The following is a 16,986-nucleotide window of genomic DNA, read 5'->3' as shown; positions in this document are numbered from 1 at the left end:
CACACTGTGGTGGAACAATTTAGTTGCCGTGTGAAGACTCCAACACCAGTGTTGTGGCCTGCTGCAAAATGCTTGTGTGGATATGGAGCTACTGAATATTAAGCACAGAAATAAAACAGGAATATGTGGGAATTAGAAAAATGGGATTTGTGAGCATCAGAGATGTCCAATGAAAATAACCAAAGTCCAAGCAGAAGAGATGATGAAACCTACTGGAAGTAAAACATTTAGTTTATGGATGACGGTTATCTCACTTGAGCACTGAACTGGTATAAAGTCGTACTGTTTACAACCGCTGCTCTTGATTGAGGAAAGTAAATAAACAAATGAAGTGACGCAGACATGCTGCTGTGTCACCATGGGACCTTCAGAGCTCATGGGGTCACTATGTCAAAGGTTATGACTTTGCTGAGTTTGTTTTTGGTTGACCGTGCAGCCAGTTGGTTGGTTGGTTGGTTGGTTGGATAGATCGGGACCCAAACTTTCACATGTAAAAGATCCCTAAAGGTTGGTTCCTATAAACCCTTCAAGGTTTATAATTTATGTTCCTCGGACGACAATGAAAATGTGAAAGCAAAAGGTTTTCCTGTCTAGCACATATTATATTACGACAAAAAACAGAACGTAAATTACTTAACATGAAGGAAAGGTAACGCTATGGTAACGACTCATTGACCTTTTGCTTCAAGGGATTCTAATAATTCATATTACTGTTGGAACAGAATTAATTTAATGGGAGTTATTGATCCACACAAAATGAAGAAGGCAAAATTGCAACTTGACATTGATTATTGACGGTAATGCAAATTCTTTTAGCTACAGTTGCAATATTACATTTTTCATGGAAGAAAAAAATCATCAGTGTCATGCTCAGATGTATATATACATACATTTATATAAACCTATTGAATATAAAATATACCATTTTCACTTTAGAGTTTCATATAATACTGTCGATACTGTCTGAATACTGTATATAGTGCTGCAGGGATGAAAAAGTGGTGTTTGCCACAGAGCTTATTTTCTGCATAAATCTAAAATCCAATGGAGAAATCTCATTGGCTTTTTGTTGAGGGAACCAGGCCGCTGCTAACTTCCGGGTTGGCCTACAAAAATACTTTAGCACTTGGCTATAATTGTGGATTATAAACTATCTGTCTTCACGTTTACAAACTGAACTTAGTCACAATTCTGTCACATAAGTTTGACTTTAAAGTTTGCATGCATTAAGCCCTAAATCATTCGGTCATTAAAATATAAAATAAAGTAAAAATTTGAATATTCTGAGGAGCTATGCTAACTATGGTTAGTATAGCAGCACCGTTTATAATAAAGGATTGCAATTTTATATATTTAAGGGATAATGAACAGCGAGTTGGTCATTGTTTTGAAATAAACCCTGACAGGGCGATGCAGCGATGGGCCTCTGAAGGGGATTATTTCACAATAATGACCCGCTAGCTGTACATTATCCCGCTTATTACACACCTTACAAAGTAGGTGGTTTGTATATGTAGATCCTCTACATGTTAAAGAATCCTTCTTTAACATTTCACTGTTAGTAGAATACTATCTATGAGTTGCACAAACTATCTGCCAAAAATACCAAACAAAGGTAAGAATGTGTGTAACTGTGTAAACACAAAGCAGTGCATTTAACGACAACAAACTGTTCCCAGACTTCTTGTGTTTTCTTGTCTTGTTGTCATCATCTGCCCTTGTATCACCGTGCTGTTATCTTCAGTTGAAGAGGCCATGTTGGCTGCTTGACTCGTGATCAGGAACTGAAACAGCAACACTGATTGATCATCGATCAGCTGTGATCTAAAAGAGTCAGGAATGTTCCTCCTGCAGACAGAACAGAATGTAGATTTATCAGAAGCATGTTTACTCTGTGTGCAACATGATGTTGTTGTTGTTGTTTTTATTGAGCTGCATATTTCTCCTTTGTTGTCATTCTCAGCCACGTTGTCCAAATGATTCAGCTGACAGGTTCAGATGTGTTTAGTCTGAGAGCAAGTGATGCAAGAGGCCATTTATAAGTCAATTTGTCTGTGTTAAAACACAGTTTTTCTATTTAAATTAGGGCTGTCAAAGTTAACGCGTTAACGCAAATTTGTTTTAACGCCACTAATGTTTTTAAACTTATTAACGCAATCAATCTCTCGGTGGTTGTAGCAGGCTCAACCTAATGAATCCATCGGTACCAACCATGTCATACTAGCTTTTCGTGAAGGAGGTTAAATAATGCTACAAATTTAGGCTAAATTGTCATGGCCATTTTCAAAGGGGTCCCTTGACCTCTGACCTCCAGATGTGTGAATGTAAATGGGTTCTATGGGTACCCACGAGTCTCCCCTTTACAGACATGCCCACTTTATGATTATCACACGCAGTTTGGGGCAAGTCGTAGTCAAGTCAGCACACTGACACACTGACAGCTGTTGTTGCCTGTTGGGCTGCAGTTTGCCATGTTATGATTTGAGCATGTTGTTTTATGCTAAATGCAGTACCTGTGAGGGTTTCTGGACAATATCTGTCATTGTTTTGTGTTGTTAATTGATTTCTAATAATAAATATATCCATACATTTGCATTAAGAAAGCATATTTGCCCACTCCCATGATGACAAGAGTATTAAATACTTGACAAATCTCCCCTTAAGATTAATTTTGAAAAGATAAAAAATGATAAAAATTACAAATCGATTGAGAGCCCTAATTTAAATATATCCACATCCATTTTAAAATAGATAAGTAGTTTGCATTTATAGACAATTCTCATTTTTGTAACAACAAATACACACAATATATGAGGCTTTTAAAACCAACATACTTAGTCTGCACTCGTTTCTCTGCACTGTATCGACTGATTCTCCTCCATCCATCAGAGCAGAAATCACCTTTGTGTTTCCTTTTCCTCTCCAGCTGTAGCCTCCTACAGTCTGCATGGCAACCAGACTGAAGCTCAGGTATATTTATAAGCATCGACTATCCTTGTCACACTTTGTTCGCTGCAGAGCTGCCAAACTCTCTTTGTTTAAAAGCCTTTTTTTCTTCTAGAGTTGCTCAATGCAGGATTTGTATAAGGAGAAATCCACCCTCTTATCAGTAGGAACCACAAACTGCAGCCTGCAGCAACCGATGGTTAAACACAGATATTATTGATATTATTCAGCTTTCTCGGGAACAGTCTGTTCTGGTTGAGATATTAAAAGTAGAAACCACACATCCTCAAACATACAGAATGGCTGGTTGCCTTGCTGAAGTTGAGGGAAGGATTTTGCAAGACTTCCTGCCCTTCAGGCCTCTAGGGGGAATAGACAAAAACTCCTGAAATAAATTAATCTTTGGAAATAATCTTCATCTCAAACCAGCCAGATTTCTACAGACCAGAAGCCAGTTACATAATCTTTGTTTAAGACTAGTCTTGGCCTTAGATCGGTCTTAGATTGTCAGGTTAGACTTGTAGCTAACTATTTCCAAGTAAGGGTTAAATCAGCAGCAACTGGACTTGATTTAGGTTCTTCAGTTCCGGCTGAATGGTAGGTGATTTAATCACGATGGGGTCGTTAGCAGGATAATAGAAACCATTCAGGACAATGGTGCTCCTGTAGGTGTGACCACTGTAGTTAAGGGTCGTTACAGTCAGCTGATACTTGGTGTGAATTCTGGTTTAGATATGTGGATGACACATGGGTCACCATCAAAACGCAGGAAGTAGAAGCGTTCACAGAACATATTAACTCTGTGGACAGCAACATCAAGTTCACACGGGAGGACGTCAAAAAGCTTGGCCTTCCTGGACTGTGAAGTTCATTTTGAGGAAGACAGGAGCCTCCACATAGGAGTTTACAGGAAACCCACACACGCACAGACCGATACTTACTCTCCGACTCCCACCATCCACTGGAACACGAGCTTGGAGTTATCAGAACCCTACACCACCGGGCAGATAACATACCAAGAAGTGCAACGGCTCAAGAATCATTCATTCATTTTTAGAATAGGAGCGAAAACACCTGAAAAGTGCACTTAAAACTTGTGGATATCCAAACTGGATCTTTGTGAAAACAGCCACACAATCCAGAAAGAACACCAGAGTACCACGGGTGATGAAGAAAAGGAGGACAGACGCAACAACATTGTCATCCCCTACGTGTCTGGCGTGTCTGAGAAACTCAGGAAGATTTTTAACAAACACCACTTTCCCTGTGTCTTTCGAGCTCAGCAACACCCTCAGACAGAAACTGGTCCACCCTAAAGACCGCACACCCAAACACAAGCAAAGTAACCTGGTGTATGCAATCCAATGCAGTGAGGAGTGAAACCAAACAACCACTAAACTAAACAGACGGATGGCTCAACACAGACAGACGGGCCAACTCCTCAGGTTTAGACTCAGCAGTCTATCTACACCTGAAGGACAAGGGACACTCTTTTGAGGACAAGAACATGCATATTTTGGAAAGGGAGGAAAGATGGTTTGAAAGAGGCCATCTATGCTAAAGTAGAGAAGCCATCACTCAACAGAGGAGATTAAACCTTTCACACTTGACCACACCCAACACTCATTGACTACAGTGGTCACACCTCGAGAGGAGCACCATTGTCCTGAGTAGTTTCTATCTTCATGCTGACGACCCAACAGAGGTTAAATACCTGGGTTCCCCTACCATTCAGTCAGACCTGAAGAAGCTTTTCGGAGGAGAAGTGAAACGTCTTCAAGAGCCTGAACCAAGTCCAGTTGCTGCTGATTCAACCCTTCCTTGGATGACTGAGAACCTTCACAAACATATAACTAACTATTTCAACTGCCTATCCGTTACTTTTGGGTAAGAGTTTGCTGACTATTTCAACTGTTTATACATTACTTTTAGCTAATATCTACAGTAAGTCAGTCTTACATTCGTCACTCATAGGGAAGCTTTATGCAACAGGTAAATTTAAGTGTCTTTGCAAGTCTGACTTAAAGTTATATTTAAGACAAAGACTAGGTCTATTTTTTTCGTAATTGGCTCCTGATTTTGATTCTATTTTATGTACAATTGTGTGCAGTTTTCATGTTTTACTGGATACCTTTTAAGTATTTATATTACAAGTTATATCTTTTTCTACTCCCGCTCCTTCCACAATCTGTATTTAATGTTTTATTCAAGAGATTAAATAGTTTTTTTAATATTATTTTTGCTATAATGCGATGAAGTTGAGAAACTAACACAGTAAAGATTTTTCTGTGTGACGCAGGACAAATCACTCTTATAAAGTTTCATTAAACATTACGTCCCTACATTTGATTATTTCATTAAGAAATAATCTAGACATTTTAGATTGTTGATCACAGGACTTGAACTTTGAAACATGTTTTAAATTTAGTTGAAAATGGATGCATAAATTGTGTGTTGTTTATATCATTTTACTATTACAAAGAGGAAAAATTCTACTTGAAATGTGTCTCCTCCTCCTTTCCTGCCGAGGGTCACTTTGTTTGTTCAAGGGTTTAATATTTAGCTCACACACACACTTTTTTTTCTAAGTGGATGACTACCTTCGCTTTCAGACCTGTTAACACACACAGACAGATTTAACTGACCAGCTGATCAGGAAAACATTGGTAGCTGTCGTCGGCTCTGAGCAGAGACACATTTAAAGCCAGATAACTCTGATGGTCTGTCTCTCTCACTGACTGACTGACTGTCCATCTGTCTCTTTGAGCAGTTAAAGGTCTTCCTCCTCTGGATTCATCTCAGCAGCTTTCTTCTCCGAGCGATTGGATAATCGTCTGAAGAGAGATGGGACCTCGTACAGCAGGTAAGAACTGCTTCACTTTAAATTTATCAGCTGATGTTTCAGTGCAGACACATCACCAGAAACAAACAATGTAGTACAGAGGTTAGGGGTCAAAGCCTGTGTGCCCTCAACAAATAATGAAATATGTGATTTGAATTAAACACAAATATCTCTAAACTGCATGATGCTTAAAGACACTTTTTGTTATATCTCTCCAACACTTTGGGGTTCTGTTTTTAGCCGTCAGTAGTTACACAAGTCTTGTTTTTAATTGAGAACTCTCTTTAGAGGTTAATGTGGTCGATCCAAATCTGTCACCGACAAAATTACGTTCCCATATAAATAAACTTTATTCTCAATTACGTTTCGATTACAGTCACAGTTTTAAACAGTTTTTAACACATGGTTAACGTTGTAAATTGTATCAAAACAAAAATACGCAACAAAACTACTCTGTTAGGTTTAGGGGACTTTTTCGCCCTTTTATACTTGTTATTATACCACATAACTTTCATTAACGGTCACTCGATATACTACGTCACCGGCTCCGCGTGTTGCTCGTTGTACTACGTCACTTGCTGCGGTCAAGGGTCTGTATCTTGACATGGATTTCTTGGTTAATGCCCTTGAAATGTAAGTTACTGTATGTTTGTTAGAAGAAATATAGGTTTAAGAAAATTCTGATTTGTCAAAGACAAATGCAATCCGCGACAAAATACTTTTCTCTAATTGAGAATGCATTTTAGTTGTGTGGGAAGGTAATTTTTAGGAGACAGAGTTCAGAAGTAGATCATAGTTGTGGCAAATCATAACACACATTTTTTAAGAAATCACTGTAACCATGGCTACTAGAGGAAGTAGTGGATAAATTATAATACTGAACAGGAAGTGTTATTGTTGTGATGAAACATCGGACATGATTCATCTAACAGTAAACAAATTAACTTTATCGCGTTTCTATCATTTTATTATCTGGGTGTGTGAGGTCGTCTTCCCTGAGTTACTGTGTCATCCTGTCATAAAATGACCCAATTAAAAATGTGTGTGAGTGGAGATAAGACTCAGACATGTCCACTGCAGAAAATAAATGGTTCTCCAAGCAATATTTTTATAATAAAATGTTTATAACGCGTGACCGCAAATTTGTTTTAACACCACTAATTTCTTTAACGCATTAACGCAACTTGTGATTTTTAGGTTATAGCGGGCTCAGTTTTAAAGCTAGAGTGACGATACTGGCATCATATGAAACTAGAAGACCTAAAGAATCCATCGGTACCAACCATGTCATACTAGCTTGGACAACAAGGAGGTTAAATTACGCTCCAAACTTCCACTAAAAATAAAATTTAAAAAAAGGCAAAGGGGTCCCTTGACCTCTGACCTCAAGATATGTGAATGAAAAGGGGTTCTAGTGGTACCCATGAGTCGTCCACCATCAGCCGTCTTGATCGTCCACCATCGTTCAAGCCCCCGTCCCCTGTTTGTCTTTCTTATCTCTGCTATTTAAAGAAGCGTTGGCTGTTATCAAGGCATGTTTGAACAGTAACACAATTGCTGGAGGATGAATTGAGGAAGTTAAACACAAAACTGGGTCAGTTTTGATTCTGATTAGTAAAAAATCACGGAGGGAGCTCTCCACCTGATAACGATCTCCTCTCTCTCCATCAGTTGATCCCGCTAAGGAGGTGAAGGCGGTTGCAGGAAGAGGATGTGCAGGTCAGAAAGGAGCCCGGCAGAGGAGCTGCAGTGACAGCAGCATATACAGCAGGAGAGCAGTCGACCTACCCAACAACTCCTCCTCGTCCTCCACCCCCTCTGCCTCCCCGGTGCTCTGCAACCCCAGATCAGGTAAAGAAAAGACTGAATGTGATGTTTTTGTTCACATTTTGATTAAACCAAAAAGGCTTTGATTCTTCAAAGATACGTAGGTTTTTAAAAGCCAAAAACCCAGAGGCTCACGTTGGACAGTGGACGGTTTAGGAGACGTTGTTTAGCTCCTCACCATTCCGCCCTCTTTTTTAGACAGAGGCTGTTCAGTGGGAGATAAAAAGTCAACAGTAGATGTCACATAGAAGTGGTGTACATCATCTGAAAGCTGGAACCTGAAGATTAAATTGATGCAGCTCAGCACTGTGTGTCAAGATGTTCTAGTCATAAATCTGAAATATTAATTAATTAATTAAAAGAAATTGTGAGAGGACATTATGATATAAATATATGATGTCCATTTCCATGCTCTATTATTTCACATAAGTTGTTGCAGCAATTTTTGGGTTGATACCATTTGTTACACAGATTTGGTGCTAAATTTAACCAATTTTTTACCTCTTGAGAATTGATAAAAATTATAAATAATCCCTACAAAATACCACATTAAGACACCAAGACCTTGAAAAAGTCATGCTGTGATTTGGGATCAAATACTTTTGACACTTTGAGATTTTCTGCGAGAATTGCATTTTTCGGCGATTGGATGGCGAGCCTGTCGTGTCAACTGCTCAGAAATCCCCTTATTGTCAATCTAGCTAGGAAAGCCATCCATCCTCTGAATGCTCTAGGTCTCTAGTTTGATCCATCCATCCTCTGAATGCTCTAGGTCTCTAGTCTGATCCATCCATCCTCTGAAGGCTCTAGGTCTCTAGTCTGATCCATCCATCCTCTGAATGCTCTAGGTCTCTAGTCTGATCCATCCATCCTCTGAATGCTCCAGGTCTCTAGTTTGATCCATCCATCCTCTGAATGCTCTAGGTCTCTAGTTTGATCCATCCATCCTCTGAATGCTCTAGGTCTCTAGTTTGTGGCTGTAACGTTTCATGAGGCTGTGATTATCCTAGAGGTCACCATAGGTCATTTTATACAGTGAGGTCCATGAGATGTCTCCTATGGGGACTAACATCATCACACATGAATACAGTTGGGCTCATTGGATCCACAAGAGTCTCAGCTTTACAGTGATACCCAATTTATATAATTCAAGACTGTTTAGGGACCCCAGTATGCAGAAATATTCAAACAAACCATAGGACAAAATAACACAATTATACTACATACATAATACTGCATGTGATTATCATAAAGTGGGCAAAATTTAGCTTACGTTTGGAGCGTTATTTATGAAATTTTTTCTATCCTTAACCGAGTAGTTTTGCTGCCTAAACCTAACACATAGTTTGAAATATATTTTTTAGTTCAGAAACGTTGACATTTATCCATGGTTTGCAGAAATGTACATTGGGTTGTAATCTCATTGAAAACATCATGCAGGTTGTTTTCAGTGAGTGGTAAAGTGGAAGAATAACTTTCTTCTTCCTTCTGTGACTTTCCATTGTTGAAAAGGTTTTTATTTTATTTTATTTTTATACATTTTTACTTTTGTTTCATGTTTAGTCCTGAAGAGACCGGTGAGCACAGAAGAGCTGCAAAGACCAGGAGGACCCTACATCAAGAAAAGATTTACAGTACGTTGACAATTCATCCTCTTTTTAACATTTAACAGAGAAGGTGGAAAACTTTTTTCATTAAGCTGAGAAGGGAAGAGGGATTGTAAACGCTTCTCAAGAACAAAAAGGAGAAGTACACTCTCCCGGAGGAACATGAAATTTTAACATCGTACACAGTTTTAATGGCCCAAATAAATCTCTTATTTAACAACCTGCTCTATAGAAAGTCTACACGTTCATAGGTCTTTTTCTTTTGTATATTTCATAACTATTGCAAACTATTTTCTCGCTGGAACCAGTAGGTTTCTTCGGGACTCTTCTGCTGCCGTTTAACGTCTGATGGACTTCTCTGTGTGTTTCCTTCAGATCATGGGCGATGCCGTGGGTTGGGGGTTTGTGGTGAGAGGAAGCAGGCCGTGTCACATCCAGGCTGTGGAGCGCTACGGTCCAGCTGATACTGCTGGGATGAAGGTAGGCATCATGGGAAATGTAGTTGTTTTTCACGTAACGTTGTTTTTCAAGTAACGTTGTTTTTCAAGTAACGTTGTTTTTCACGTGACGTTTTTTCGCGTAACGTTGTTTTACACGTAACGTTGTTTTACACGTAACGTTGTTTTTCGCGTAATGTTGTTTTTCGCGTAACGTTGTTTTTCGCGTAACGTTGTTTTTCGGGTAACGTTGTTTTTCGGGTAACGTTGTTTTCGCGTAACGTTTGTTTCACGTAACGCTGTTTCCCGTAACGCTGTTTCCCGTAACGCTGTTTCCCGTAACGCTGTTTATGTAACGCTGTTTATGTAACGCTGTTTACGTAACGCTGTTTACGCAACGCTGTTTACGCAACGCTGTTTACGCAACGCTGTTTACGCAACGCTGTTTACGTAACGCTGTTTTTAACGTAACGCTGTTTTACGTAACACTGTTTTACGTAACGCTGTTTTAAGTAATGCTGTTTTAAGTAACGTTGTTTTATGTAACGCTGTTTTACATTCGCTGTTTCACGTAACGCTGTTTCACTTAACGCTGTTTCACGTAACGCTGTTTTACGTAACGCTGTTTTACGTAACGCTGTTTTACGTAACGCTGTTTTACGTAACGCTGTTTTACGTAACATTGTTGCGCTTGTTACGTAAGAAAGTCCGCTAAGGGTGGTTATTAGTTACAGTTATTACATTACGTTGTTGCATTGTTACGTTATTGCATAGTTACGTTATTATTTGAACACAAATTCTGATCTTTTTTCTAACCTTAACCTAGTAGTTTTATTGCCTAAACCTAACCAATTGTTTCACAGCGTTAACAACGTGTGATTGTGCGTTTTTGCAAGCGTGATATGAGGCTGATATGAAACAAACGAAACATATATATTTTTTTGATTCAGAAACATCAACATTCAATGTATTCCGTGGTTTTCAGAAATGTACAAGGCCAACATTTTTTCTGGCAACTGGGTTGCTACCAGTGATTTTGTCTTTGTCTCCCTCAATCATTTTCTTCTCTCTTCTCTTATTGCTTCTCTCTCTTCTTTACTTGCAGGTTTGTCAGTTTGTGGTTTCGATCAACAGGCTCAATGTTCTCGATCTGGACTACCGGGCTGTCAGCCGCCTGATCCTAACAGGACCCAGAACTGTGGAGATGGAGGTGATGGAGGAGATTGTCCCCTGAGCAATGTAAGAAACACTGATGGATGGACAGTGCAGAATGAAACAGTTACTAATACGTGTGACCTCCTGTGTGAGGTTCTGTTCTTCAAGAACACAGTAATGAAACAGGCTAACCTTGTTAGGAAGTACATGGGAAACGTTCTGTTTTTAAATTATTGTTGAGCTGACGGAGGGCGTTTGTGTTCAGATTGGTTGGCTGAAGATAAAACTTTAAGATCAACACTTGAGTTGAATGGCATCCTCTGAATAAAGAGGTTGAATAGCGTTGTAAAGAACAGTCCTTAGAGTCAGACACGACTCTCAGAGAAGGACTCTGGGCGGAGGATCTGTCAATACTGTGTAGTAGTACTGTGCAGCAGACCAATTACTTGCAAGTAGCTTCAGGCTGTTTTCCCAACACAGTGTTGAGTTCTGGATCTCATACACGTCGAGGTAGTTTGGGAGTTGTGCACTGCGAGAACGTGTGGAGCATTTGGAGCTACAGCCGAGCTAAACGTTGGACATCAGAGAGGTGTTTTGCATGTGTGTAAATAGTCAGGAAATATTCCTTATTTTTTTTTTTTTAAAGGTACAGTGTGTAGAATTTGGTGCCATCTAGTGGTGTGGTTGCAGATTGCAATTGAGTACCCCTCCGCTCACTCCTTCCTTTCCAAGACTGCAGTAACGTGAGCTGCAGAGTGCAAAACCGTGGTACACAATCATGGCTTTGCTGACGATCGTCGGGAAGGGAAGGCACAAAATCGTCTTGATTCTTGTGTAGTGTGTACCCGGCATAAGTTTTCTTGCCTAAACCTAACTGTGTATGTTTGTGTGGCGTACAAATGACACGCGAAAAAGGCTAAAATGTGTACATGACATGTGTAATGTCGTGGTATTTATACGCCTTCCCGTGAGACCGGGTTGATTTATAAGTGTGTCTAGAGACACACCTGCATGGTGTTGTCTCAGACCCTGGATGTGATCATGCTGTTGACATCGCTCCAACAGTTGGTGTTTCCTTCACTGGGGCGGTTTGGACTTTTAACCCCGTGTGCCACCTCACTGCCTCCTCCACACACAAACACATTACCTGCATGTAGCCCCTCAGCTGTGTTTACTTTTCCATCCACTACCTTGCGACGTCTGATTCCCAGAAAGGAAGTGAGGAGTGTGAAGATTGTGTGAGGAAGCAGACTTAAAACTGAAGTGCTTTGTTTTGAAGTCTCTCTCGAAAGTTTCTTGTATTCCTCTCTCTTTTTATACCTTTGTACTGTATCTGTTTTTACTGTGTGTGTGTGTGCAGTCGACTCCAGATTCGATGAAATATCTCTCAGCAGGCGGCGTTTTGCCCCCTGCAGGGTGATTGTGGAGACTCGCTGAGTCTCTCGGCTCCTCTTGCATCTTTAATGATGGTTTTAATAGAAGCCGTTAGTAGAATCATGGTTGGATATTGTTTTAAAATACCAGGCACAGAGGATTTTATTAAGAAAACTAAATATCCTTATTAAAAATGGGTCTCACTTGTGCAATACAGAATTACAAGCAGACAATAAGCCTACTGGAGGCCTATCAATATTTATCAGTATTACTCTTCTGTATTATGCTTTTAATTGCTTGCTCGTCTTTTTAATCTCTTTTATTTCTTAACCTGTAATTGTTTGAATTTGTTAGATTTTGATTGTGAAACTACTTTACACTGTGAAATGCAAATAAAATACAAAAAACAAGTATCGATTGACATTCTCCTCCATTGATTCAGGAATTTCCTGCAGTTATTTGAGTTCATGTGTTAAAAGTTATAAACTGCTGGAGCTTTATAAAAGACAATATATTGGTAAGAAGAAGTGAAAGTCAATTGTTCTTTCCATTGCAACAGCAGCAAAGCTACGCTTCCGCCATTTTGGACTGAAAGCGACTACCAGACGCCAGTAAAACGTCCGCCTAAAAAGTGCAGTAAAAAAGTAAAGCAAAATTATTTCCATTCTATTGTCATATTCTACCGAAATGGCCTGTGTTGAACAATAAAATATTATAAATATAATAAGCCTTTTCAGTCCTAAATGGCCGAGTTTCGTCTCTTTGCTCCTAAACTCTTTGGCTGTATGGAGGGTTACAGGTGAGGTGGAGCTGCCTCACATTCAGGTTGTGAAACACCTCAGTTATGTTTCAGCTGCAGGTTGATGAGAAGAGGCAGTTCAGTCTGTAGTTTTACCAGGTGGTGGCAGCACATGAGTGTATAAAGACACACACATTGTCTCTGCCTACTCACATCTTTGTGTTCTGTGCTTAGTCTATCAGTAAACCATCTATTTTTAAAATCACTTCCTACAGTTTATTTTAATTTAAAGGCCCTATGTCTAGAAAATATGATTTAATTATAGCATCATTATTACAGCATTATTCGGTAACATTTTATAACAACCATCATTTATAAATGGTAAATTGATAGTTAATTAAACTTAGTAAATTGTTATTATACTGTTAACAAACAATGACATGATAATTAATGTTTACTAATTATTAGTAATGTTATAATTTGTGTTATTTTATCATTAGTTTGTGTAATACGAAATAATTAGTTTATAAAAAATATATATAATATCATAGCTGATAATAGATGATAATAATTACATTAGTAAACTATTTATTGACAGTTTATTGTTGCATACATTATAACATTTTATATACTATATTAAGTATTTGTTAATAATTACCAGATGATTTATAAACCTTTAGCAAATTGTTTGCAGAACATCTATACAAATTACATAGATAGATAGATAGATAGATAGACCAGAAACTAGTTATTACCATTGACAAAGTGTTAACTATTTATCTAAATAATGTTTATAGATGCTTTACAAAGTATTTATTAACCATTTAACAATGTATTATAATTATCAGTTCACCAAATAGTGTTTATAGATTGTTTACAAACCAATTATTAACCATTAAAAGTATCTGGTCTTTCTATCTATGTAATGTTTATAGATGTTTTACAAATAATTTTTTAAAGGTTTACAAATTAATTCATAATTATTAACACATTTGCAAATTTCCCCACTGTGGGACAAATAAAGGAATATCTTATCTTATATCTTAAATACTTTTAGTATAAAAAATGTTATAACATGTGCTACAATAAACTGTTAAAAATAACAAATTATAACATTACTGATAATTAGTCAACATTATTAATTATAATTTAATGTTTTATACTGTATTATACTGTTTGTTAACAGTAAAATAACTATTAACCACATTTAAAGTAACAATCCATTTACCATTAATAAATGATGGATATTATTCTGATGAATTGAGTTTTAGTTTGCAGAAAAAAAAATGAAGCAATCCTGGTGAAACTTGGTGCAGTATGTGTTGCTGTTCCTGGGTCAGATCCCACTGCATGCCGAGGTGCTTTCAACCTGCATTAACTGATTTTTGGCCACTTGGGTGCAGCAGAAACAAGCTGAAAACACAACGCTGACATGACGGGATGACTGTTTTGTTCAAATATTATTATTATATCATGTTGTGAAACGAGTATAAATCTGTGGGTCAGTTGTGCTGCACCTTTGAACTTGAAATACTTCCCAAAAAACAGAAAGAAAGAAGACCACTATAATTACAGTCATCCTCCCAGTGATTGATGGTTTTTATGAGCCAGTCTATAAAAAAAAGGTCAAAGTTCACAGAGTCAAGAGGTCATTTTGTTGGGTTCAAGAACGTAAACCGCTGGAGCTGAAGGATGCGAGGTTCCAGTAGGTCAAAGTGGAGGAGAGTACAGTAGGTGCTGTTTCACATTCAGGTTAATATGGTGCCTTCAAATGGGGTCGTGTTTACCATGTTCACGAGTTGTGACATGTTTGTTGTCGTTGTCAGAAATGGCGGAGGCCATGGAAATAATTTTTTGCGGTGCATAATAATAATTGTAATTTTAGTCGTATTTTGTTTTTCTTTGTAATTTTATAATATGTCTGAGGAAAACGTTGATATTCCCGACAGCCTCATCTTTCTGCTCTGTCATTATGTCTTTGCATTTACTGCATCACGCTTGCTAGCTTGCTAACTTGTTAGCCTCTCTGGCTTCTAGACGCCGACAGTAACGTTAATATTGCGGTTGCTTAGCAACGATGTTCTCACGACTTAACCACTTGAATGCCGAGCATATCATGTACACGACTTCCCGTGTTGTAAACAAGAGCTCACGAGTTTCATTTGAAGGCACCAATACTTTAAACCTTAGTAATCTGTAAAGATGGACAACGCATCTCAAATTCCTCCCACTGTGCAGAAGTGAAGCCTAAATATCCCGGATACGGGAGCTGCCATCGTGAGATTTTGATGTCATTTGGAGCCGGAGTCTGCGCAGTAGTGATCGGGCGGTATCGAGGTCACCCGCCCGAACGATTTGCGAGCCGAGCACGGCCGCAGCTTGTCAGCAAGTGAGACTCACAGCTGTCAATCATGACGTCTCACCCCCTCTTTATAGCATCAAATAACTAATTAACACTTGAACAAACATCAGCGTGATAAGAACTAGCTAAAATGACTGAAACCATATTTGGGAGAAATATATTTGATGTGTACTTTGACTTTTTAGTTTGGCCCATGTCCCAGCCACTAACATGGAGGGGGGCGGGCTTTATGAGCGATACTGCAGCCAGCCACCATGGGGTGATCCAGATGTTTTTGGCTTCACTTTTGGGGAGCTGTCATGTCGTCCATCTTTATATACAGTCTATGCTTTAACCTGACGCACCAGATGGTTTGGCACTTTCAAAAAATACCTGGCAAATTAACCATCTGTTAACCAAACTCTTGCCGAAGCCAGTCGGGAGAAGAGCGACAACATCTTTTCCATTGAGAAAAGCCTTCAGTGTCGTTCTTTGCTCTTCTTTCAACGAAGAAATACTTTCCAGTTCTGATGTAACTGATGCTTTTGCAGCATCTACGTTAATATCTTCAGGAGCCGCTATTGTATGTTTGAACGAACAGTGGCCTCTCTGTGTTGCGTCACACACACCTAAGCCACGCCCCTAGCTGTTAGTAGCTCCTCACAGGATGCTGATTGGTCCAAACCAGTGTGGTTTCGGACAAAAACGCATTACTTGAAGCCTGACAAGATGGATTATCATGTGATCTTGTGATCCTGCGATTCTCGGTGCGATCTCGTGATATTGTGATAATCCAGCTTTGGTGCAAGGTAAATAATTCTTCCCCTCAGTTTAGCTTGTCGTCACTGAAAATTGCTGATTGCGCCTCATCAATCCCAGCTCACACCTTGTCTCCTGTCTGGTCTCAGTGAAAGGTAGGACAGGCTGGCATTCCTGAAGATTCCAGGGGATTTGAGAGAATTCCAGGTGATTGGATTTAACTCCGAGCTTGTAGAGACACATTCAACAAAAACAGAGAAGAAGACTAACTGTGGGAAAGCTCAACATCACGCTGTGCAGCGATGCACTGAGGATTTGCTTGCTATGCAGCAGATCTCCCAGCAACATCACGTGCCGTAACGGATTGATTTTTAGCATTAGCATTATGTGAAATAATGTCTATTTTAGGACTTTAAAGAGACCTGAGAAGACAGCTGTGGAGTAAATATAGCAAGTAAACCAACTGGAAACCAACTGGAAACCATTACACACCATCACCAAACAGTAGAAACATTAGAGGATGCAAAAGAAACCACCATAAATCCGTACAAATCCTTATAGGCTGTGATGGAAACCATAAGCTACCATCAAAAATCTTTACACACTGTAATGGTATATATTAGAGGCCACCACAAATACATTTGGATCCATTAGATACCACTGCAACATGTGATGGAAACCATTAGAAACCATGAAACAACCACCACAATCGTACCTTATAATGAAAACCATTAGAAAACCAACGAGAAAGCTTGAAATGGAAACCATTACAAGGTGTTGCAGACCAGTAGAAACAAACACAGCTCATAATGGAAGTCCAAACACTCACCATTATACAATGGGCCCACTGTTGTTAATCTAATGGAAACCATCAGGATTCTTCCGATGGTTTCTGGGAAGGTCAAAGCTTTGATCTATTATTGATTTTCACTTATTAAATTCACTGTCATAATGAAGAG

The 16,986-nt window shown here is 38.9% G+C and overlaps 1 protein-coding gene across 3 annotated transcripts; it reads left to right on the top strand.

The window, feature by feature from the left end:
* The first annotated feature begins 264 nt into the window (after nt 1-264).
* Nucleotides 265-11,692, top strand: LOC119503377 (DEP domain-containing mTOR-interacting protein-like). 3 transcript variants are annotated; one of them, XM_037795139.1, is made up of 7 exons: nt 309-396; nt 2,927-2,970; nt 5,717-5,809; nt 7,460-7,639; nt 9,179-9,249; nt 9,598-9,702; nt 10,765-11,692. In XM_037795139.1, exons 3-7 carry the CDS (start codon nt 5,791-5,793, stop codon nt 10,891-10,893), a joined length of 504 nt encoding a protein of 167 aa, XP_037651067.1. In that variant the 5' UTR covers nt 309-396; nt 2,927-2,970; nt 5,717-5,790; the 3' UTR covers nt 10,894-11,692. The 3 variants fall into 3 exon arrangements, with proteins under 3 accessions (XP_037651068.1, XP_037651067.1, XP_037651066.1); XM_037795138.1 differs by having other exon boundaries at nt 390-507; XM_037795140.1 differs by lacking the exon at nt 2,927-2,970 and having other exon boundaries at nt 265-396.
* Nucleotides 11,693-16,986: the final 5,294 nt, after the last annotated feature.

This window comes from Sebastes umbrosus, chromosome 15, assembly GCF_015220745.1.
Source record: "Sebastes umbrosus isolate fSebUmb1 chromosome 15, fSebUmb1.pri, whole genome shotgun sequence".
In the NCBI taxonomy this organism is placed as follows: Eukaryota; Metazoa; Chordata; class Actinopteri; order Perciformes; family Sebastidae; genus Sebastes; species Sebastes umbrosus.
The sequence above is the reverse complement of the archived record's forward strand: the minus strand, read 5'-3'. Positions and strand labels throughout refer to the sequence as shown.